At 41.1% G+C, this 24879-nt stretch overlaps 1 protein-coding gene across 2 annotated transcripts in view; it reads right to left on the bottom strand.

The window, feature by feature from the left end:
• Nucleotides 1-4224: 4224 nt before the first annotated feature.
• The window catches only part of MAN2A1 (mannosidase alpha class 2A member 1), a 314922-nt gene continuing 294267 nt past the window's right edge, over nucleotides 4225-24879 (bottom strand). For both annotated transcript variants that reach the window (XM_073624602.1, XM_073624603.1), the window contains exon 22: nucleotides 4225-8772. In XM_073624602.1, the coding sequence (XP_073480703.1) occupies nucleotides 8620-8772 (153 nt within the window). In that variant the 3' untranslated portion in view covers nucleotides 4225-8619. The remainder of the gene's footprint in view (nucleotides 8773-24879) is intronic.

Genomic DNA, 24879 nt, shown 5'->3' with positions numbered 1-24879 from the left:
TCTGGTAGAGGATGAGGGCAGCAGCCAGCTCAGGAGAGCAGAAGTGACTCTGAGGTAATGAGAAAGAGAAAAAGAGCAGCACCGCTCTAAGCGTAATAAATTAGTAAAAAATCAGCTTTAATTTTCTTTAAAATACACTCACATTCTGGCAGTGGTGATCAAGCACTTGGTTACACAGTTTAGTTCTCTTCAGCTGTGCTGGGTAGTCCTTCGGTTCCAAGCTGGGCAGCAGTGATATTGTCAGTCCCCGGTCGCTCCAGTTGCGTCCATAGCTCAGAGGCTGGAGGATGTCATGGCAGGCACATCAGCAGGGCACGTCCACAGGACACCGATCCTGGAGAATGATGGGCCTGGCTAGAGCGCTTGCATTTGGAGCATGCGTGCTCCTTCATCAGGCATCATGCATGCTCAAAAACCTGATTACTCTTGCAATTACGTTTGTGTCTTAGATACTGGCTGTAAGAATTTGAATGAATCAAGGGCACTGCTAGCGTGTAAAATAGTATTGCCCGCTGTGGGCTTACGAAATAGGACAGTTAAAAGAGACCCCCGTGTCTTTTTTCACACACAATATCTAAAAAAAAGAACCTCCAATTGGTCACGTAAGCTCGTCACCATCCCAAATGACGAGGATGTCATCAATGTACCTGTGCCACGAAAGGACGATCATGAGGAATGCTGCAATACAAGGCTTCAACAATCAATGGTAACTAAACCAAGCAGATTCATGAAACATGCAATATTTCAAAATTCTTAGAAGATGCATCATATCTTGTAAATATGAAGGGATAGCCACACCGAGCAATCACAGTACCAAACCAATATAGCGGCTTGCATTTTTGGTAATGCAGCCATTGCCAGATATGATGAGTCGACCAGGGGGGTTAGATTCTTGTGTGTAAAAACATACTCCTGCATAATATGCTGAGTCAACTAAAACATAGAATTTTTGAGTAACAGATGAAACTAAGAGGGTTGATTTTTCTTATACCAACTTTTGTTAGACAAGACATCAAAACACATTTGTTCAGATTTACTGGTCTCCAGGACGACAATATTACCTTAACCCCCTTGTCTGAAGGCTTTATAGTCAAATCCCGCCTAGTCATAAGGTTTTGTAGGGCCTCTGTTTGTTGTATAATTAAGTTAGCGCTGTCTTTTATGAACTCAATTTTTTTTTACTTCAGCTGTGACCTACTTCAAAAAAAGGGCTATACTGGGATTGATTTGGGTAGAAGGGTACTTTGTGGATTTTTTTCCTAAGTACATTCGGATTAACAGTGTCTTCCTTGACTGATCGCAATATCGTATCTAGGTCAACAGAATCAATTAAGTCTAGAGGTTTGTTCTGACAGTAATTCATTTAACATCTTACCGATGTACCCGAAAGTCACGTTTATGGTAGTCAGTGGGTAGGGGTGGTTCAAGACTGCTTTCGTCTTTTTGATATAGTTGTTTCAATAAAAGACTGTACAAAGGGGTTCAGATCTTTTATAAAGTCAAAATGATCAAGATTAGATTGTGGGCAAAAACTCAGTCCCTTTAGGAGCAACTGTCTTTCAGGGTCAGTTAGGGTATAAGTTGACAACTTAATAATTTCAAGTATCCAAGTTTGTTGTTGGCCATCTGTCTGTCATTCCAGTCTTTCTGGCTGTGTATTGATCCACCACCCCAATCGTACCCATCCGAATGGGGTTGGTAAGCTCTAAATTTGTAATGGGGGAAATAGGGGGTGCTGATGCCCCAGATGCGATAGAATTGGAGGCATTGTGTGGAAGAAGTTGTACTGATGGCCTTTCCATTTTGACTAGGGTAGTGGCTCAGGAATGTTAGGAGTTGGAAATTCCTGTTCGCCTTTATGATGGGGGTCTTCTTTTAGGGTCATTACTGGGGTCAGGAATCTCTTCCCCCTTGGGACGTTTATATCTCTGATGTCGTATGGGCGTGTCAGGGTGTTTCCTACGCACTCGAGTAAGGGAGACCGATGATGCGGCATCCGAGGCGATGTTGCCATCATAGGTGTCACTGGGGTAAGTTCGTCTATTGTGCCTTTTAGATCTATGTATGGTAGAATGTCATTTGTAGGCCGTCCCCTGACAAAACGCCATTTTGTCCATTAATTTTTTTTGTTTTTATTCTTAAAGCTTTTCATGTTGAATATATTAAGATGCTCAGTTAATTCCTGATCCCTTGACAAAGTGTGGACGTGAGGATATATTCGTATGTTTAAATAGTTCTGCGATTTCACAGTCAAAGGTTGCTTCCTATTAATAATTTCATCATCTCGTGCTAACAAAATTATTTTCCCAATTGGATTTAAAGTCATTATCAATGTTGCTGAAACCTGTAAAGATCTGTACCCGAAGTCCCATCAGGCATTTTTCATTTATATTGTTCCATATATTGTTCCAAAAATGTTACGTGCCAAAAAGTAGTGGATTTACGTTCCATGACGCAAGAGAGATATAGAAATGAACAGAAACACAAAAGAAAGGGAAAATGACTTCCAGAAGTATGCACGGTAAATATTGTTCACATCAATTTATAGTATAAAAGGTCTGAGCATAAGAGGTAAACAGTGGGCTACCACCATGGTACCAAGTAGAGAGGAAAAAAAAAAAAAAACACCTGCGCTCAGATCCAAGCGGTACTCAGTCCACAATATAGCAGAACAAAACAAGAAAATTAGCCCATGGGACTTTACAGAGTGGTGCTAAGTAAAAAATACAATGCATGTATAAAGTTTATTTCAGCTGACAAAAAGACAAACATGTATACATTATCAATTTAAATTGTATCAACATATAAAAATACAGTATAGGATAGCAGGTTCCAGTTCGCTCATGCTCCTCTTAACGTGGATGGCAGAAAATAAGGGGAAAAGTACCCAGATAACCCAGTAGTTAGCCCTCCAAGCATTCTGGTTTGTGATCCAGGAAACGTAATTGTTTTGGCTCCACTGGTGCCTCCATCATATCAAATTGAGACTGGGGTGGGGGATATGTACTGGCAAAAAAAAAAAAAAAAAAAAGCATGAATCTTGGTTGGAAGATATGTATCCCTTCTTTTGCAGCAGGTGCTGGGCCCTTTAAGATAGAAAGCAGGATTTGAGGAAGGAGGGGGCTGATAAAGAGGAAGTAGCATGATGGGAGTGTGGATGTGAGCTGCATGTGTTTGAATTGTGTTGCCTCTGACATTTGGACTTTGCTGCTTTAAAATCTTCATGGTTGACCCAAGTACATTGCTTTAATATTCTGGGACTATGTAAGCCTGACAAGGGGCACTTTGAGATTTGTTTCAGCAATATGTATTTTTGTATGCTGCACTGAAGTCTTTTTAAAAGCCAACTTTATTTTAAGAACCATGTTTTTCGATTCTGTTAACCCCCAAACACACACATATAGATTTATACTGTATATAGTGCTAAATGCCAGCTATCAGGCAGCTGATGGTTCCACTCTAAAGCCTTACTGGGACCCATAGAGGAAGGGTGCCATTCTTCAAATGGTATTGAGACGAATATTTGCTCACATAGTGCCATTTGAAAATGGCACTGGGGAATAAAGTAGTTAAAGTGGAACCTCACCCAAAAGGGGAAGTTCTGCTTTAAGGCCTCCTACCCCAAGGGGTCCATCGGATAGGTACCCGATTTTGGCAATCTAAGCGGAAGTTCTCCTTCCCCCTCCCTCCCCGCAGTCTTCAGGGATGCGTCTTCTGCCAAAACACCAGCAACTGGTCTTCCCAGTTCCCAAAAATTTACAGAGTGTTAAAATAGGGATGATACACCGTGCTAAACATTACCCTTTGCCAACTTTTTTGGAATTGGATTTATACTTTGCCAGCTTTTTCTTGCCCTGTCCCAACTTTGAGACATGTTGTTGGCATCAATTTCAAAAATATCTTTTTCTTAAAATTGTACATTTTCTCAATGTAGACATTTGGTATATTTTCTATTGTGAATAAAATATAGGTTTATGAGATTTGCATTCTGTTTTCATGTAGATTTTACACAGTGTCACAACTGTTTGGAATTGGGGTTGTAATAAAATTTTTATTTTTAATTTTTTTTTTAAATATAAAGGCAGAAACAAAAATACATTTCCCTTAAGTGTGAGCAAGGCTGTTTAATTTTTTTTTGTGAAAAGTCATAATAGTATTTATTTTCAAACTGGAAATGGCATATTCATCCTTAAAATTGAAAAAAACAATAAACCAGGTCAAGCATTTATTAAAGATAATTTTAATATTTTACAGCTCCCATTTCATTTATTTGTAAAAACATTAGAGAAATTATCAAAAGCTTTAATCAGTTTCAAGAAATTTTGAGACAAAAATATACAAATCAGACAAAACGGCAACATAGTGATCATTTCTTAAGAGAAAACATTCACAATATTTTTAATACTTGCAGTAATGGCATGTAGAAGTAATGTGGCATTCCCTTGGAAAGTACATAAGAATAATAAAAAAAAAATCTGTTTTGAGTGATTTGCTCATTTGTTATAAAAGAACATATTGCAATTATACAAGAATCAATCCATTCTATAAACAAGTCACTCCACCCAAAATGCAAAAACAAATATTTCTATATCTGGCAGAAGCTGGAGCGTTCTACCAAGGCAACAAAGAGAATTGTTGATTTTTGTATCTTATATAATTTAGAATGCTAGAGGAACAAATACCCTTATTCATGATTAGTCCCCAAGGTAAGATGGAAGGAAGCCAGAAACTGTACTCAGGTGGTTTGACCACTAAAGTCCACAAGAAATTCAAAGATACTGCAAGTTAATTAACACACCAGACTTCATTTTCTAACAGATTTTGGGTGAATGGTCTTGTTAATACAACCTAAAATGAGTAATGTATTCTACCAAATTGTTTTTTTAGGACAGTTGTGTTTTCACCCTTTATAAGATCACCCAACATTTAAGTGGACCTTTCACCTTGAATGTAACTAACCACCTTTCTGTGTTGCCCTAACCCCCAATTCAGAAAATAGTAATGTGCAATGGTAATCAAAACTGCAGCATTTATTGCACAAATAGCTCTTCCTTTTATCAATCTTCTACTACCATGCTATAAGCCTAGGCCACTTGTGACAGTCAATGGCTTCCCACTGACTTCTAAAGATTTCTACATCTTCAGAGCCTGAAGACAGATATCAGGCATATAAACGTGATTTCTGGCAAGGGTTTCTTCTGTACACACACAAACAAGTGCATCTCAATTCATGAGATCAGTTAATACAGCTCCAAGATCAGCCTTACGCTGATGTAGCCTTCCTAAAGGCTGTGACAAGTCAATAACACCACCTACTAAGCCAAATTAGGTTTTTCAGCTGTCTACCAAGTGCTATAATTTAAATAAATGCCCTGGTTTTTATTCCTTTTACCAGTGGTGTAAAAGATCTGTTTTAAAGCTGGTAGTTCACACTACCCTTTTTTTTCCATCAAAGGAAGGGCTCAGCTTAACAAAAAAAAGTTAGGGTTTGGCTGTCAGACAAAACCAAAAGGCAATGGTTTCGAGAAGGAAAAAGTCTACATGGTTGTGAAGCAAACATTTCATGAAAAATGCAATTCACCAACATAAAACTGAAAACAAAAACTTCTGGAATCTATAAAGATTCCAATTAATGGAACTATCCAAACATTTTCAAGTAGACGTAGTCTGATAAATTTGGTAGCACAATATATGCAACCTAGGTCGAGTGGGGGGGGGTAGGTAAGTCCAGGTTCTTTTTTGAACCAGAGTACTGCATTAGGCATGTACTACATCAGCCCCCTCTGTTATAATTACAGGAATACAGCATTAGGAAGTTGTGTGTTGCTGTTAAGGCATGACGGAATCTGTAGTAATCAGCAGCATGCAAATTGACAGTGGCCTTCAACTGGTGTAGCACAGAAACTGATGACAGCTGTTGATGTGGTGAAGAAATTATATTCCTTGGCACTAGCTAATGTACATAAAAGGAATGCATTTTGTTAAATTAGTGGTGTAAAATGGTAGGTACATTCAGTTTGCCACAATGTCATTATAACACAAGCACACATTCAGCCTAGAGTCATGGTTTCGGACGTGAAAAAACAGAAACCAACTCCTTAAAACACAATTGTCATTAAACTTGTAAGAAATGTAAAAAATAAGGCACATTGTTTTTGATATGGTTATTTAGGAATCAGTTATCTAAATCACCTCCATGTTGAAAAGCAATGCTAAAAATTGCACAGATCCCAAACTTTCAGACAATACATCTCATCGATTAAAAAAAAAACAAAAAAACAAAACACACACGCAGATTGCACATAAGTTATTACAATAAAAAAAAATTATGTCTTCAAAAATTAAACAATTCTTTTCAAAAGGTTGCTATGATGTCCTATTTTTGGTTAAACCACCTTCCAAATAAGGTCCTCTTCTTCTACAGGTTATGGATTATAGGCATCCCAAGAAACAAAATAAATATATTAAATTTTTGTTCATACTGTAAATCAAAATGGTAAAAATTATTGCAGCACAACTTTAAAGAGAATCAGAGAATTTCGTAAAAATGTACTCTCTGCTTTGAAAGTGTATTAATTGTGCAGCTTTACCTCTCAGAAATAATCATTTGTCTTTACCTCTCAGAGCATAAGCATCAGCTCAGTGTCACAAGGCAAGCCCTTAAAGGAGTTGAATCTCCATCCTCAGCTCAATGCTGAAAACATATTCTCTTCGGGCTGCTTAGGGATGGTAAAAAAGTAAAAGCCATTAGGCTTGCTTTACAGGCCTTTTTTTAGGAGCTCAATAACGCTCAAATCAAATCACTAGCATTTAATTGCTAAACAGATGGAACGATTGGCTTGCTACAGTGTAGGCTACACAAGATGCATATAGAAGAATGAGGTCAACCGCGCACAATTTGTGCATTGCGCAATCACAAGATTTTTCACTACTATATGCTACTTTTGTGGCCTAAAGCACAGCGAGTCACTCATTACATCTGTTTACTGATCATTTGTTAATGATGTTGATTTATCTTTAGTGGTTTTATAGTGCAACTGAACTACTATTCTCCTGTTAGTTTACACACACACACACAAATTATATATATATATATATATATATATATATATATATATATATATATATATATATATATATATATATATATATATTTATATTGTACAGCACCTTTGTAATACTGTTCTAAGTACCTTTCTCTAAGAGATAGGACTGCCTCTGTAGGGATATTCAGCCCCTATACTGAGCTTATCTCTTAAGAGGAAAGAAGAATACAGCACAAGAGGCAAAGCTGTCCTGTTTAACAATAGCAAAGACTAAGATTATAATGAATGCGATATGTTCTCTTTGGAACACACCTTGCTAAAGTATTTTTTCTGAATCGCATTTTTAGATTACCTATGCAAAATAACATTTACAGCATGTTTTATTAACCCAGATCAAGCACTTATGATCTACTATTCTTAACAGCAATGTTTGATAGGCAAATTTACATTTTTTTAAAAGGACAATACTGTATATCTCCCCATTTGCTTATCTGCATCAAACAAAATTAATGTGGATTGGAACACTTATCACACGAGCATGATTGAAAGCTTGATTGCCAAACAGAGAAACATTTATCAAACATATTAGAAACAAAATTGCACAGAAATCAGGCCGCCTGATTTTACAAAGTCTATGCAACAGTTTTTATGTGCATTTATAACCACTGTGCCTCTAAATCACTGTCTTGCTGTGAGACAGAATTTGGAAATAGTCCATAATATACTGTACGTAAAATTGCCCATCGGACACTGACTTTAAGCAGTTTCAATGCAAAGAATTTGGGTCATCAGTTCTACTACATTTGCAAAAAAACTTTTAATGCAGACTGCTTACTTGTGCAAGCTGATGTACGGTTAACTTTTTGCCAACAAATTGCTTAACTTATTTTATTACCACACAGTTCCAAGAGGTAAGTTGACATAATACACTGACCGCTTTAAAGAAGGCTGTGAAAAAGCCATGGTGAGGGTGAGTGAAATGCTAGAAGGATGTAGGGAAGGAAATTATCCTACACAGAAACCAGTTAAAACTGAAGGGACAGAATGGTTTTACAGTAATCTAAATAGACTATCATATTAAACAGCTTTTGGCAACATACTAACTGGTAACTAACAAAAGTTGTCTTTAACCAACTTCAGTCAGCTTCCAGGGTCTCTGCAGATGTTTTGTATCAGGTTTAAAAAAAAAAAAAAAAATCAATTTTGTGACTCTCCAACTGTAACAATTATTTGGTCACTTGCTTCAAGTGTGTTTGCTTCATTTGTCAGAATACATTTTGTAACGTGTATTTTTACCATCTTAATATTTGACTTTAGAATTTAGCGAGAACAAAGGAAATCAATCAAAGTCTAGAAGTTCAGGTTCTCTAAAAAGAGAGAAAAAAAAAAAATATATATATATATATACTTCATGTACTGGATGAAGGTGGTGTAAAAACATGGCTTTTCTTGGAGGTGTTGTCAACAGAAAATGTTGAAAGCAAATCCTCACAGTGTCCAGAAGCTGGTATAGCAATGTGCTTCTTTATTGCATGTAAAACACATAAGATAATGTTGTTGCTTACAGCAAAGTTCATCTCAGTTTTACTCGAAATGTGCTAATGTCCATAGGGCTCATGGTGATCGTGCTTATGTTTTGAGCATCTGTAGATGTATGCATTAAAGATAAGGTTGATGATCTGAGACTCTCAACTTTAAATCCACTGAAAAGTTCATAAAACGAAATCTGAAAACACAAAGAAAAGCACAGTCAAAATATTTTTGTAAATATTTTTTTTATAAATATTTTTTCACACAGCAAGTAAAATAAGCATTGAACACATCACCATTTTTCTAGGTAAATATATTTCTAAAAAGGTGCTATTGACATGAAATTTTCTCCACGTCAGTAACAACCCATGCAATCCATGAAATTAAGTTATGTGTAATAAAATGGATGGACACTGGGAAAAACACAAGAAAGGGGAGGTGCAAAAAAGCACGGAAAGCCAAGACACCAGCTGAAATCTTTTAGTAATTAGAAAACAATCCTACCCCTGTTTCAGTGCAAATTAATATCAGCTGATTCAGTCTCAACTGATGGCCTATAAAAAGGTGTCTCATTACCAAGGTGTTGCACAAGAAACATCTCAAGATGGGTAAAAGAAAAAAAGAGCTCTCTCAAGACCTTTGTAACCTTGTGGTTGCAAAACATATGGATGGCATTGGTTACAGAAGGATTTCTATACTTCTGAATGTTCCAGTGAGCACTGTTAGGGCCATAATCCGGTAGTGGAAAAAACATTTCACCTTAAACCAGCGATGGCTAGGTGCTCCTCGCAAGATTTCCGACAGAGGAGTGAAAAGAATTATCAGAAGCGTTGTACAAGAGCCAAGGACCACTTGTAGAGAGCTTCTGAAAGACCTGAAATTAGCAGGTACAATGGTTTCAAAGAAAAGAAGTACTGCACTCAACTGCCACGGCCTGTATGCATGTTCACCACGCAAGACACCACTGCTGAAGAAAAAGCATGTTGAAGCTTGTTTAAATTTTGATGCACACCATTTAAACAAGCCTGTGAACTACTGGGAGAATATAGTCTGGTCAGATGAGACCAAAATTGAACTCTTTGGATGCCATAATCCACACCATGTTTAGCGGTCAAATGGCACTGCGCATTACCCCAAAAACACCATACCAACAGTGAAGTTTGGAGATGGGAACATCATGGTGTAGGGCTGTTTTTTCAGCGTATGGTACTGGGCAAACTATGTAATTGAAGGAAGAATGCTTTAGGAGCTTAATAAACAAAAGGAATCACAGTGCATTCCAATGGGCAATAAATATAGAAGAGCAAAGGTTAAACCTGGGTTGCTAAACTGTAATGTTAAAAGCCTCATTAACCACTTCCCGCCCAGTCAATAGCATATTGACGTCCGGGAAGTGGTTCTGTTATCCAGACTGGGTGTCATATGACGTCCAGTAGGATAACATGCCGGCGCGCACTGTAACATGAAAGAATCGAGACACTCCACAACATAGATCGTCAGAGGGGATGAATCGAGATTGTGATCTTTTAACGATTAATTGTGCAGCTCTACTGTCAGGGCAATAGGAATGTGGAACTCTTCCACAACTGGTGGTGGCTGCGGGGAGTTTTGATCGTTTTTACATGACATTAAGGATGAGCTCAGGCGTGTTTGCAAACAGCACATGCAGAGCCCGCCAGAAAGTCAGCACTGCACAGCGCTATTCACAAACAGTGAGACATTGTCCCGATGCGCGGCTGCAGAGATCAGGAAATGTCTCACTGCCAGTGATTAGCGCTGTGCAGTGCCGACTTCCTGGTGGGCTCTGCACGTGCTGTTTGCGAACACACCTGAGCTCATCCTTACATAACATGCAGGGATATGGGAAATATAGACACTGACAAACATGCACCTGCACAGGTTGAACTGGATGGACTATTGTCTTTATTCGACCTTACCTACTATGATACTATAAATGGAAAAATGTACCAAGACATTTTTGATAAAAATCTACTGCCATCTACCAGGATGATGAAGATAAAAGGAGGGTGGACTTTTCAGCAAGACAATGATCCAAAACACAAAGCCAAGGAAACTCTCAATTGTTTTAAAAGAAAGAAAAAGCTACTAGAATGGCCCAGCCAATCACCTGACTTGAATCCAATAGAAAATCTATGGAAAGAACCAAGATCAGAGTTCATAGAAGAGGCTCATGGAACCTTCAAGATTTGAAGACTGTGTGGAAGAATGGGCCAAGATCACACCTGTGCAATGTTTGCGACTAGTTTCTCCATACAGGAGGTGTCTTGAAGCTGTCATTGCCAACAAAGGATTTTGTACGAAGTAATAAATACATTTCAATACATTTCCCATGTGTCATTCCATTTTATTACACATACAGTAGGTGACCACGATATTGTGTCAATCTCGCCGCTTTTCTCGGCGAGATTTGACACCTACGAGACCCGTCGCGAGAGCCAGTGCCGAGATGGCCCACTCATTGGGAAAGGAAAACTTTTTTTTCCTTTCGCAATGAGCAACAGGCAGTGCTGACAGCTGTCTGGTATGAATCCTGAGGGGGAACGCCGCATCAAATTTTAAATGAAAAAACCGGCGTGGGTTCCCCCCAGGGGCATACCAGGCCCTTAGGTCTGGTATGGATTGTAAGGGGAACCCTCTACGCTGAAAAATCGGCGTGGGGGTCCCCCCAAAATCCATACCAGACCCGATCCGAGCATGCAGCCCAGCCGGTCAGAAAAGGGGGTGTGGACGAGCGAACACCCCCTCACTCCTGAACAGTACCAGGCCGCATGCCCACAACATGGGGGGGTTGGTGTCTAGCGGGAGGGGGGCGCCCTGCAGGCCCCCCCACTCCAAAGCACCTTGCCCCCATGTTGATGAGGACAAGGGCCTCTTCCTGACAACCCTGGCCATTGGTTGTCGGGGTCTGCGGGTGGGGGGCTTATCGGAATCCCGCCCCCCACCCTATGTGAATGAGTATGGGGTACATGGTACCCCTACCCATTGACCTAGGAAAAAAAGTGTTAATAAAAAAAAAAAAAAAAAACACACCACACAGGTTTTAAAAGAAATTTATTAGGCAGCTCCGGGGGGGGGGTCTCTTCCGACTTCGGGGGTCTTCTTCCGACTTCTCCCCGTGTTCCGCCTCTTCTCCCGGGCCCCTCCGCTATCTTCTTCCAGCTCTCTTGCTAGCGGGGGCCCAGTCTGCTGCCGCTGTCCGGTTCTTCGCCCGTATCTTCTGCCGGACTCCCCTGCTATCTTCTTCCAGCTCTATTGCAAGCGGGGGACCCAGTCTGCTGCGCTGTCTCCAAGACGGCAAAACTAAAGGCCAACTCCACCTTTAGCAACAGGTTACATGCTACACCCATACTTAGGGTGTAACATGCACATTTTGCTAAGCCCCCATCTCACCTTGTGACAGTGTCCGGGGGTTCTCCTCCCCTGCAGCCACTTTCAAAATGAGTTTGGCTAAACGGGGCTCCACTTGAACAGCTGTATCATGCATTGACAAAGAGCTGTGAATAAACTAAAGTCCCATCTGCCATAACAGCAGATGGACTTGTATTTCTCAGTGGAACACAAATGTGGTAATCAGAACACTTGTAGTCTATTGACACTCCCTCCAGCTCTCCAACTGAGAGCCCATACAGAGAAAAGGGCAGAGAGCTGGAATGAAGAGTTTGCAGCAGCCTGACATTGCTCTCACAATCCACTGATCGCGGGTGCAATGAGTTGCAGGCTCCTGGGAAAAACCAAAAAAAAATGTGCATAACCTTTTTTTTAAAATTTGCACTAACACTTACATTTTCATGACAAGCTATTGGAATTCTTTCCTTTTGTCACTTAAGCAGTGCTGATACAAAAGTGTAGTAAAGAGTTTAGAAAAAAAAATCTGCAAAAGACATCAATCTCTGGGAGGAATAAAAAAAAAAAAAAGGAGGATATAGTGTGGGCTATGGAATTAGGGGGGTGGGAATGGAGTCACAGAGGTAACATTGGTCATAAAACTATTTGGTATTGACTTAGAAGGCAGAGGTTAATATATAGTCATTACTTCCAGTGTCAAATAGAATTATTACTTGTGGTTCAAAGTTTTTTTCAAAACATTTAGTCCCCTTTAAGAACAAAAACATTTAGGTCTTCCATACAGTGGTCTGGTAGTGAGGAATGATGTGCAGTAGATATCTTATGTTCTTCATAGTGTGTCTTTGTGGATTCATTCTGTTTTGTAATTTCTGTCCTGTTTCACTAATGTAATATCTAAAGTTGCACTTGTTGCACTGAATAAGGTACAGCTTTTTTTTTTTTTTTTTTTTTTAAATTCTTCATTCATGCGTGTTTCAGTATACAAAACACAATATGATACTAAACAGTGAGTGGAGTTTGGATACTTCACTTACTCTCCCCAAAAAATAAAAAAAAATGTAAAGTACAAGTTACAGGTGACAAAAGGAATTTAAGAAAATTTTATGTGTCACTCTATGAAAGCACTTAAAAAGCGGTAGTTTTATTATTCGTGTCGATCTTGTGCAAATTACTTGAGAAATGGCGGGAGGCGAGTCGGCTACCTACAGTATCAGTATCTCATGAGTTTACGGACTCTGACATGCATTTTATTTATGATTGGGGTTAAGGTTGTGTGCATTCGCACAGGAGCCGCTATTCACAGTCCAGGATTGTACACATTTAGGAGATATTTACAGTACCTATAGGTAAGCCTTACCTATAGGTAAATATCAACCATGGTAGTTTACTCCCACTTTAAAATGGAACTTCACCATAAAAATGGGAAGTTCTTCCCCCTCCTGTTCCACCTTTTTTTTTTTAGGGGGGGGGGGGTTTAGCAGGTACCGGCTCCCACTTCCCCTCTGACCGCATAGGCAATCAAAGCGGACGTTCTCCCACATCCCTGCCTGCAACCTTCTAGGACATGACAGGTCCAAGAAGGCTGGGGGTCAATTCACAAAGCGCAGAATGACTCACGTATGCTCAGTAGGAAGCCGTCAGTGAAGCTGCAAGAAGCCATAGCCAGCTTCTCTTAGAAAAAAAGCTGGTGCCGGGGACCCGGTACCCGGAAGAGCGGCTGAGTATGGTGCTAGATCCTTGGACAGGTGTGTTTTTTTTTTTTTTTAAAGTAAGCAGCTATATACAGTATTTGTAGCTGCTGACTTAATTTTTTTTTAATGTTAAGACTGAAGAACCCCTTTAAAGATATTGCAGTTTCCAAATTAAGAGGAGTGCCTCATACCAATTAATCACTAACAGTTTTACTTTATAGTGGAGTAGTGGGAAGTTTATGCAAAATGCATCTTTCAGGTGAGATGGAATGTAAGTGCCCACATATGTTATTGTCTTTGAAACTCATTTAAATTTAAAGTTTTGTTGTAATTGGGTTTTCAGGTTGATCGGTATTGATAGTCCTATTGCTTCAGATTTTGAAAAATCTATCATCAGACTTCAAGTTCCTGTAGTAGATTGGGTAGGGAGATGATAGGATTGGTAAGGGAGAATACAAGGTCATCGGCATATGCCGATATTTTATGTTGTTCTTTACACATTTGCAGGCCCTAAAGGTTTAGGATATCCCAAAGGGCTCTAGGGTAAGCAGGAAGAGGAGAAGCTGTGACAGGAGGCAGCCTTGTCTAGTCGCATTCAAAATGAAAAAAAGGATTGAGGAAGACTATTTACTTTAACTAATGCTGTCAGCATGGAGTAAATGGAATGTATCCATTGCTGCATTACTGTTATCACCTAGGCCAATATATTTAATTGTGAACATAAAGGTCCAGTTGACCCTATTAAATGCCTTCTTTGTATCAGTGGCTAACAGGAGGCATGGGATGAATTAGCTGCATGGATCAGGTTAAGTTCTTTGGTTTTATTATCATGGGTCTCTCGTGTGGCTACATAACAAACTTGGTCTCGATGTATTATTGAAGATGTGGAAAGGGACAGGTAGTTAGAATTTTGGTAAATAGCTTGAAATGTACAGTACATTTAACAGTGAGATTGGGTGATGGCCAGCCCAAGACATTGGATCTTTACCCTCCCTAGGGATAACGGATATGTTGGCTTTTAGACATTTCAAAGTGGAATGGTGGTAGTGGGTAAGTGAATAGTGAGCTGGGTGCGGATCTTGGAGGGCTTTGGCTAAACAGGGACTACACTTACTGCAATGTTAATACATTGTGAGACAGCTGCCTTAGCTTTTTAAGGTTAAGAGAATGTTAAAAGAATTTACCAGTTTTTTTCAAACAGACCAACTCACTCTCTCTACATATCAGGTTTATTTTCATGTGTTGATTGCAGATAGAAAATCTCTTTTAGGAGCTCTCGTAGTTTAGCTTCCCTTTCTCTTTTCACCCTAGGCCCATGTTTAAAGAATACTCTGATGTAAGCTCTATTTGCATGGGATAACTGTCTGAGATGTTATTGTACCCAGCTCTGATTACATTTGCTAAGATCTGGGTGTCTTGGAGCAAGTTTTCATTCAATCTCCAGTGCCAGGATAGGGCAGTGGTATTGTACGTTAGTTTAATTTCCGCAAATAAAGAATGATCTGACAAAATGAGATTTCCTCTGTTGAATTTAGTGCATAAGGGCATGTGCTGATGCAGAATTACAACTAGGTCATTAGGGGAATATACCTTGTGGTTTGAGGAATAAAGGGTACACAGTCTTAAATGTCTGGGTGGTGGAGCTGCCAAATATCGATTAGGTGTGTATGATGTAGGAATTGTAGGCCTCATGCACACTGGACATTATAAAAACACCAGTAGTGTTAGCTGTAGAAAGCTGTAGAATGAGGTTTGCAGCGTTTTTGTAGTAGCGTTTTTTTAGCTGTAGCATTTTTATTTATTTTTTTTAGCAAAAAAGCCAATAAACGATGAATAGCTGCATTTTTTGCGTCTTTCTACATTTTTAAGCTTTTATCAGAGTTAGAGCATTTTTACAGGTGAAAACTCTAGTTCTGTTTTTTTTCCCAACCAGAAAATGTCCCTGCTAAAAACACTGATAACAGCCTATGTGTGCATGGACACATAGGATAACATGCTGGGGAGTTTCCTGGCTGCAGAAAAAATGCCTGAAGCCAATAACAGCAGCTGTAAAAATGTCCAGTGTGCATGAGGCCTTATAGGTGGCACGAGTAATGGAAAAGGAACCAGATAAGGGTGTTTATATCAAGAGTCAGCACGGCGTTCAAGTGTACCCACAACAATGGGGATTCCCTTCTGAAAAGGTGGATGGCTTATCCATAATGGACTTCAGGAAGCGATCTTAGTTAGAATATGGGCCACAGATTGCTGTCATTTAAGTGGGGCCTAATAGGCCTTTGAGAAAGTGGTATCTGACATTTTACTCACAATTGGAATCAAGTAAAGTCCCAACAGCAAGTCAGGAAATCGGAATGGAAGCTCCCTTCGATTAAGAATCTCTGGTACTGCTACAATTGGATGTCAGGAAATAGCACTCTCCCAGAACGTTAGGTTTTTTTTGTTTCTCCTTAAAATAAGTTTCTTGAATGCATGCAATTTGTGCATGTATTCTCTTCAGGACATGGAGGACTCTTCTTATCCTGGGGGTGTTTAAGCCCTTTGCACTAGTGAGATAATTATCTCCTTGATTGCAGGAATCCGGTGGGGAGGGGGGCTAATACAGGCAGGGAAGAGTAAGATAAGGTCAGACCTAGGTAGGTAGAGAGAAAATTGTGGAGGGTGTATTGAGGCGTGAGGTGGGCCGGAGCTAGGGGTGTGAAGCAGGACTAGGGGATGAGGAAAAAGAGGGGAAGTCTCAAACAAATGTTTATTAAATTTTCCAACCACCAAATGGGTGGTGGAAGGCCTGGGTAGAGTAGACCAGTGTTTCTCAACCTCAGACATCAAGAACCCCCAACTTGTCATGTTTTGGGAACTTCCCTTAGATAAAATAGCCCTTTTCAATACCATGTCAATGATATTGATTTAAAGCAGCTGTGCAAAGTAAAAGAAAACCTGAAAACATGGCCCGTTGGGGGTACTTGAGGACTTAGGTTGAGAACCACAGGGGTAGACAGTCAGATAACGGAGTTAACCGATATTGCTAGGTTAAAATGTGACAATACAATCTCTAGAATAAGGCTCAGGGGTAGGCGGTTGCCACTTAAAACCAGTTGGTGTAATGCTAAATATTGTCAAAGTAGGTCAGAGAGAATACCTTGGTGTCAGAGGACATAAGGCATTCATGAGACCTAAGCACCTTCCTCAGAAGTAAAATTTACAGTTATACCCAGCCCTTAGGTGAAGTGGCTAACCGTTAACCCGTTTAAGAAATGGTAATGATTGGAGGCAGACCTCTAATTATGTGCGTAGGGGGAGGGGGGGTGTCAGGTTGGAATCACCCCAAGGAGAGTATGACATTTACCTAGATGTCTGGAACTAAGTAATTCCTAAAGGTCATCTTGTTCCTCTGTCCCATAGGGGGATAACTTCCCTATTCAGCTGGTGGTTTGGAATCTACAGTGATTCCACCACTGATAATGGGTCAGGAATCCTTGGTTAGGAGAGGATGCTAAGTTGATAAGGATTCTAACCCACTGAGGAGGCCCAACCCCCCCAGGGCCCCACACCCAGCTTGGTGCCATTGTACAGATCGCCAATATTCAACATCAAAAGCAGAAAAAAAAAAAAAAAAAAGACGGTTTCCCTTTTTAGTTTAGTCAAGGTGTGCCCTCATTAGTACCTTAAAGAGGAATTACCCTGGCCCAGAGCTCCGAGTAGCATCTCAATCGAAAATAATACAATCTAAGGTATAAAGTGGTTAGAAACTTAAACATACATTAAAAGATGTGTATTGGTTGGGGGCAAGAAGTGCTAAATCTTAAAAACTTGAATGTTACCCCAACATTTCATATTCCTTATATGTGCATGCTGTACCATGTACAAGTATAATAAAAAAAAAGTATCCTGCTCTCCTTGTATTGCTTTCTTTGTGTGAAATACCTGATGTTCCTGCCAGTCCATCTGCTTTTCTATTGAAAGCTGACCACACTAGGCATGAGAGCACAGCATGGTCAGTTTTCTGGCTGTGCTGGGAACTCAGCCTGCTCTCCACCAATCATGGGTGAGAGAGAGAAGAACGGTGCCACTCTGAGTGCAAAGTAAGATCAACTCACATTTTGGTGAGATATAATGTACATGGCATGAGTAGCTTGGGCTGCTATAGTCCAGCTGGGTAGCGGTGGTGGTCAGCAGTTCCTGGTGGCTCCGGTGCATGTTATCTCCCACCAAAATGTGTTGATCTTACTTTTATAAAAAATTGAATTTTAACCAACATACTGCACTCAGAGTGGCGCCGCTCCTCTCTCACCCATATCCACAGAGTCACTTCTGCTCTCTACAGCTGACCATCCACACTGATACAGACCAGAACCCCTAAACCCTGGTCTGGTCTCAGCAGTGAATGAACTTTGCTTACTGGCACACCTGGACCTTGGAACTATTTACATATCGCATTTACTTGCTATTTTACTACTTGCTGCGTTTCTAGCGCTCCATCTTTTTTTAGTTTTAATCTCCACCAATCATCAGACCCGTGTTTGCACCCCCCCCCACACACACACACAGCCATTGACTGGGAAGACCAGTCTACTGCTTCTTCACCTTCCCTGGGCTCAGCCCTTCCTTTACAGAACTCTGTGCTAAGCTGTTGGTTAATTGCCAAAGACTCTTCCTTCCACAGTGACTCACCTGGTCTTCATTTCCTGCTCGTCAGCTAGAGCTGATGGTTATATAAACTTCTTGGATCAGATCTTCTGTGCCTTTTCCTTGGTCAACATATCCGGACTCTCTGTTGTGTTTTCCTGTGAAAGGCTTTTGCTCGGCTGACTTTCCTTCTGGTTCCTGATCCTGTTTGCTGAACCCCACTTCCCTGATATGTGGACTCCTGGCTTGTTCTGACTACCCGTCCTGGTTAACAAACTCTGGCTATGTTTTGACTAGGTTTGCTCTGTTTATACCATTTTATTAAATAGTGTGATTTTTACTGCACTTCTGCCTCAGTCTGATTCATGATTCCTGACAGTAAGCAAACGCCATGAATTCAGAAGATGCAGGAAATCCACTTATTGGTAATATTTTTTCCAGATTGGATGAGCAGGATCACCGCATGGATCAGTTTGCCATAGCATTACGGACACCCCTGAGTCACACTGCTCACTTGGATCCTCCCACTGGGGCTGTTCCGGTACCTGTGTCGCAGGCTGTCCCTGCTGATGCTCCAATCTGTGCAGGCATCCGCCTCGAATACTACCTCTATAAGGAGGTATGTCTGGTTCCGCTTCCCCAGGGATTTGGGGGCGATCCAGTTCTATGCAGAGGTTATCTCAACCAGGTTTGGACATACTTTGAGAAGCTGCCCCAGGCGTTTTCCACAGATAGAAGCAAAGTAGGCTTTGTAATTTCTTTATGTATATGAAAGCGTAACTGCGCTGATCCAAAAAGTGATAGTGCAATATAACCACTAAAACGGTGTCTATACTTTGTATACAACTTATGCAATAAAACTTATAAACTGCAAAGTGCAATGTGCCAATAAATCAAAATAAAGTGCAAATTATCATGTGTAAAATATCAAGGGTAAAATATTGCAACCACAGAACATAAATATTTTTCAATGAGCCCCAGAGTTCATTTGGGTATCTCATATATATTCAAAGTGCATAATGTGCTTCCATCCACATCCGTGCTCTAAAACTGAGAACTTTTCACCACTTCATGTGCCGCCACCACCACCTTCTGAAATGGGCACTCACCAGAACCTAGAAAAAGTTTTGCCTTTGGTTCATATTGGGATAACCACTAGATACTCCTCACATCTCCATGCCAGTCTTGGTATCTCATAAAAATCAGAATAAACATCCCTCATTGCTCAATGTACTTAAATGATATATTTATTTTAGCCAATAAAACAATATCCATAATGTCTGAAATGTACACTCACAATTAAAAGTGCCTCTGGACCGGCACTGAGTCTTTCTAGCAGCTTGTTTTAAGGTTCAGCTCCGCCGTATTCGTTTACCGGGAGACCGCGCCAAGGCCACTGACCGAGGGAAGCGTTGTCTATTGTTCCTACTTGTGTCGAGGATTCAGACCCCTTACTGAATTCTCATCATCTATCCTCTGTGTCTGTCTTGGTGTCTTTTAGATTACAAGAATGGGTGGGAAACAGTGTTGAATCTCCCCTACAATCCATGATCTCCAACTTTAGGAAGGGATTTTCTAAGAATTGCAATTAAAAACTTAGTCCTAAATCCTTAGTCAGTCAGCTAGGAGAAAACGTCCGTCTGGATGATTGTGCATCCTTTGGACAAATGGGAGATAGAGACCTGCAGTGGATAGAAGCCACAAAAAGAGGAACAGTGCAGAATTATGGTTATGACAAGAGTAGTGCCACTGACAAAACAAACAAAGCACATATATTCTCAACCCGAAGAGACAGATCAGCCTCCCCCGTATGTAGATGAATGGACCTCAGATAGACACAGGTCAGAGCCATGTCCAAATGCCCCGTCCAGTAAACAAGGGGACTCAAGTTGTTGTCCACCTACATCAGATTCAGCAAGTTTGTCAATGCCAAATCTCAGTAAATATACTCTGAACCGTAACACTCTGGGTATAGGCAGGACAGAAATAGGGAACTCAGTAGTAGTCAATGGGCTCCCCAATCAAGTGTCCACTTCCACTCCGAGAAATCCTGATGCAAATAGCCGAACCCTTGCCCCGTCTTTCAACAAATCTCTGCAAATGCCCCTAAGAAAACAGGTGGTAGGGGAACATCGGACTCTAGTTTACACCCCTTTTTACCACAACAGATTTACTGAACTGGAAGATTCATAACCCTGCCTACTCTGAGAAGCCCCAAGCCATGACAGATTTGCTCCGGTCAATAACTCAGACCTATAACCCCACTTGGTTGGACTGCCAGCAACTTTTATTGACCCTTTGAAATACTGAGGAGAGACACAGAATTAACCAAGCAGTGCAGAAGTATAAAGTCAAAAGACCCTTCCTATTAGAAAGACTTTGCAGTTTTTGGGGGGGCATCAAGTCCAACATCAGTTCCTGTACATGCCGGATTCCCCTATTCCCTTGCTGGGCAGAGACTTACTTGCTAAACTCAGAGCACACATATACTTCCAATCTGATGGACAGGCTATCCTAAAATTGCCCCATCCCTTTGAAGCCCGCATACTGCAAGACATCCCGGGACTATGGGCAGAAGACAACCTACCAGGATTAGCCAGACACATTCCCCCAATCCTTATTGAATTAAAATCAGGAGCCACTCCAGTCAGCCTGAAACAGTACCCAGGTCCTCGAAAAGCCCTAATAGGAATATAAAAGTACTTACACAAATTCCTACACTATGGAATTCTAAAACCCTGTCAGTCTCCCTGAAATACACCTCTACTCCCAGTACAGAAACCTGGAACAGCTCACTGTCGTCTCGTTCAAGACCTCAGAGCGGTCAATCAGGCTGTAATGACCCAGCGGTCACTAATGAATTGTTACAATTACTGTGGGAGGCAGGTTATAAGGTGTCCCGGAGAAAGGCGCAATTGTGCCAAGAGACTGTAAAGTACCTGGGATTCAGAGTATCACAAGGACAGAGACAATTGGGAGAAGGCAGGAAAGAAGCTGTTTGTCAGATTCCCACCCCGACTACCAGACGGCAAGTACGTGAATTCCTGGGGGTGGCAGGATTCTGCCGAATCTGGATACCGGACTTTGCCACAAAAGCCAGACCCCTCTATAAATCCACAAAGGGGTCTCCCTAATGCAGGCTCCTGCGCTAGGCCTGCCAAAAATTCCTCTATTTGTATGTCAGTGAAAAACAAGGAATAGCAGTAATACTTGGGGTTGTGGCAGCGCCCTGTAGCATACCTTACGAAACAACTGGACACTGTAGCTCAGGGATGGTCATCCTGCCTGCGGGCCATCGCAGCAACAGCCCTCCTTGTGGCCGAAGCTGACAAATTGTCATTAGGTCAGGAGACTTATGTCCGAGTCCCACACCAAGTACAGGCATTAATGGATTACAAGGGAAATCACTGGTTCACTAACAGTCGACTGGTTAAATATCAAGCTATGCTGTGTGCAATTCCTCGTATCCACTTAGAGACTGTAAACACTTTAAACCCAGCCACTCTGCTCCCCACCTCACAAGAACCCCTAACTCATGACTGTCTCCAGGTAATGGATATTCAAGCCGACCAGACTGAAAGACAGCCCCATGGAAAATCCAAACTTTGAGTACTTTACTGACGGAAGCAGCTTTGTAAAAGATGTTTATCCCCAGATATGAAATCCCCTTCACCATAGGCTCAGACAATGGCCCTGCCTTTGTCCACAAGTGCTTCCAGGAATTAGCAACAGCACTTAAGATTACTTGGAAACTACACACTGCATATGGGCCACAAAGTTCTGGAAAAGTTAACGAATGAACCGCACGCTCAAGTCACAACTGGCCAAGCTCTGTCAGGAAATCCAAATGAAATGGACCTTGATGTTGCCCATTGCTTTACTGAGAATTCGGAGTACCCCAAAAAAGAGGACAAATCTGTCCCCTTTAAGGTACTGTATGGTAGGCCCCCACCCATCATTAGAGGGCTAAGAGGAGACTTGCATCAGATAGGAGGGGTAGTTAACCGTGAACTTGGGGAGAGTAAGCAAGACATAGGGAAATGGGTTCAAGAGAAACTTCCCATAAGCCTGTCGAACCCAGTACACCCCTTTAAACCAGGAGATACAGTGTGGGTAAAGGAGTGGAACTTAATCCCACTAGGGCCAAATTGGAGAGGTCCTTACACTGTTCTGCTATCTACCCCAACAGCCATTAAGGTAGCTGAGGTGACACCCTGGATACACCACTCCAGGGTAAAACGAGCTGCTGACCTCACAGACTCCTGGCACAGTACAATAGATCCCCAAGATCCTTTGAGACTGAGATTGACCAGAGAAATCAGAAGGAAGAATTCCAGCCCTGCGGCCAGCACACCCCTGGAAGCTGCTGGCTCAATGCACAGCGGAAGATAAAGGACATCTACTAAGCTCTGCTCCAACCACAGCCCGGACGCTGTTTGGTCTACACATAAGCGGAAGCTTGAGGATATTCATCGATGTAATGTTTACTAAAATCTTTATAATGAGACTGTTGATAGCCATAGCAGTGATACTGGCCGAGCTAAAAAGGGGGGGGGGGTAATTCATGTGACCCTTGTATAAAGACCACCAGAGTAGGATCCATAGCTACCAAGATGTTACTGTGGCACTCTCATTATCAATGCAAGGGCACAGAAACTGGTACTTGCATACATAAGGGACTACCTATTCAATGTGCTCCATTGAAAATCAGATAACCTGTTATGACCCCACTTATGCACCCTATAAAACCTGGCTAACCGTTCGGAGCTTTAGCTCCACCGGTGAGCTGGTAAACCATACCCTGATCACCAACTCAAGTATTGCAGAGACCAGTTTTAATTATTTTCAGATTCTCCCTATAGTGTATGGAGTGCTAATATTTTTACTCTTTTTGCATTCTTATTGTTACCATGGGCCAAGGGTCACTATCCCAGTGTTTTATAAGTTAATGAGAGACCAGACTGGAGCTGACAATGGGGAATAGTCTCAGTAGAAGAATGTTTTGTGCCTGCTAGTGAGGTCATGAGAGAAAAAAAATAAAACTATGTTATCTAGTGATGCTTAATTTCGCTCATATTAATCGCTATGATTATGATCAAAGAGGGGAATGAAGTGGCAACGAGGGTCAGTTTATATGGCCATTGCTATGTGTGTAGTAAGACTGATTTAGAATTTCAGCTAAGAATCATATTTCTTGTATTTCATCCTGGAACTATTTATGACAGGTTGTGGTTAAAGACACTGGACTTACTCACTCCCCCTCCCATACACAAACCTGCTGAGTTCCTCTTTTTGTGCAAGAGCATACTGCAGAGAAACGAAAGTTTTGTATAAAGTTAAAAATATATATGGTTTGCAGAACTTGTCTGGGTTAGGAAGCATAGGTTGATTTTTAAAAGGTTAGAATGTTTTGTATAACGGAAGTGTACCGCCTGTTTGCTTGTGACGCAATATGCTGAAAATTATATGTACACTGTATTAGACACGCTTGACATGTAGACACTAGTTGGGTCAGGAGTGTCCACTCTTTTTGGCCAAAAAGATGGAATAAATCTCCCAGAGTTCTTTGTCCAACAACGTCATTCATCGATATCCTGCCTTAAATCTGCTACTTCAGAAGCCCATTATGCACTTTGAATATATATGAGATACGGAAATGAACTCTGGGGATCATTGAAAAATATGTTCTGGGGTTTTTACCCTTGATATTTTGCACATGATAATTTGCACTTTATTTTGATTTATTGGCACATTGCACTTTATAGGTTTTATTGCATAAGTTGTATACAAAGTATAGACACCGTTTTAGTGGTAATATTGCACTAGCACTTTTTGGATCAGCACAGTACTCTTTCATATACATAAATTTTCCCTATTATAATATAGGATTAACTGCAGCAGACCACAATTTGAATTCAAGTTCATTATTATTTTAACACTTGCGTCGGTGAAACAAATTTTTCATTCGTGATTTCTTTGCTTTCTGAGAGAGCCTTGGCCTGGGCAAACACTCTATGGGAGACGCAAAACCCTGTCGGTCCTGAGTTACGCTGAGTTTGTGGCTTCCTTTAAAAGGGTATTTGATGTTCCTGCACGCTCCACTTCTGTTGACAAGAGCATGTCCATCAGAGTACGAGAACTGTTGCTGATTACGCCATTGAATTCCATACGCTGGCAGCAGAGGTTGCTTGGAACAATGCGGCCCTCATGGCTGCTTTTTCTCATGGTCTCTCAGGTACCATCAAAGATGAGATAGGGGCCCGAGACATCCCCACTGAGCTGGGAAAGGTTGATCACATTTGCTGTTCTCATTGACTCCAGACTCAGAGAGACACCTTCCTTTAAGGAGCGCTTGTGGAAGCCTCCTGTACATTTTGCTCCAAGCTTTGCAGTCCGACAAATGCTTCCCTCATCTTCCATACCTCCTGGTACCGAGTCTGCCAGTGAGGTAGAACCCATGCAATTGGGCTTCACACTTCTCTGCTGATGAAAGGGCCTTTAGGAGGATGGAGAGATTGTGCCTTTATTGTGGCCAGGCAGTTTACTTCCTGAAGTCTTGTCCTACCTGTCCAGGAGAACGCATGCACCTGAGGTCCTGTAGGTAACAGACCTTAGGTGGCATT

Source organism: Aquarana catesbeiana, linkage group LG01 (genome assembly GCF_042186555.1).
Source record: "Aquarana catesbeiana isolate 2022-GZ linkage group LG01, ASM4218655v1, whole genome shotgun sequence".
In the NCBI taxonomy this organism is placed as follows: Eukaryota; Metazoa; Chordata; class Amphibia; order Anura; family Ranidae; genus Aquarana; species Aquarana catesbeiana.
This window is presented reverse-complemented; position numbering and strand designations above follow the sequence as displayed.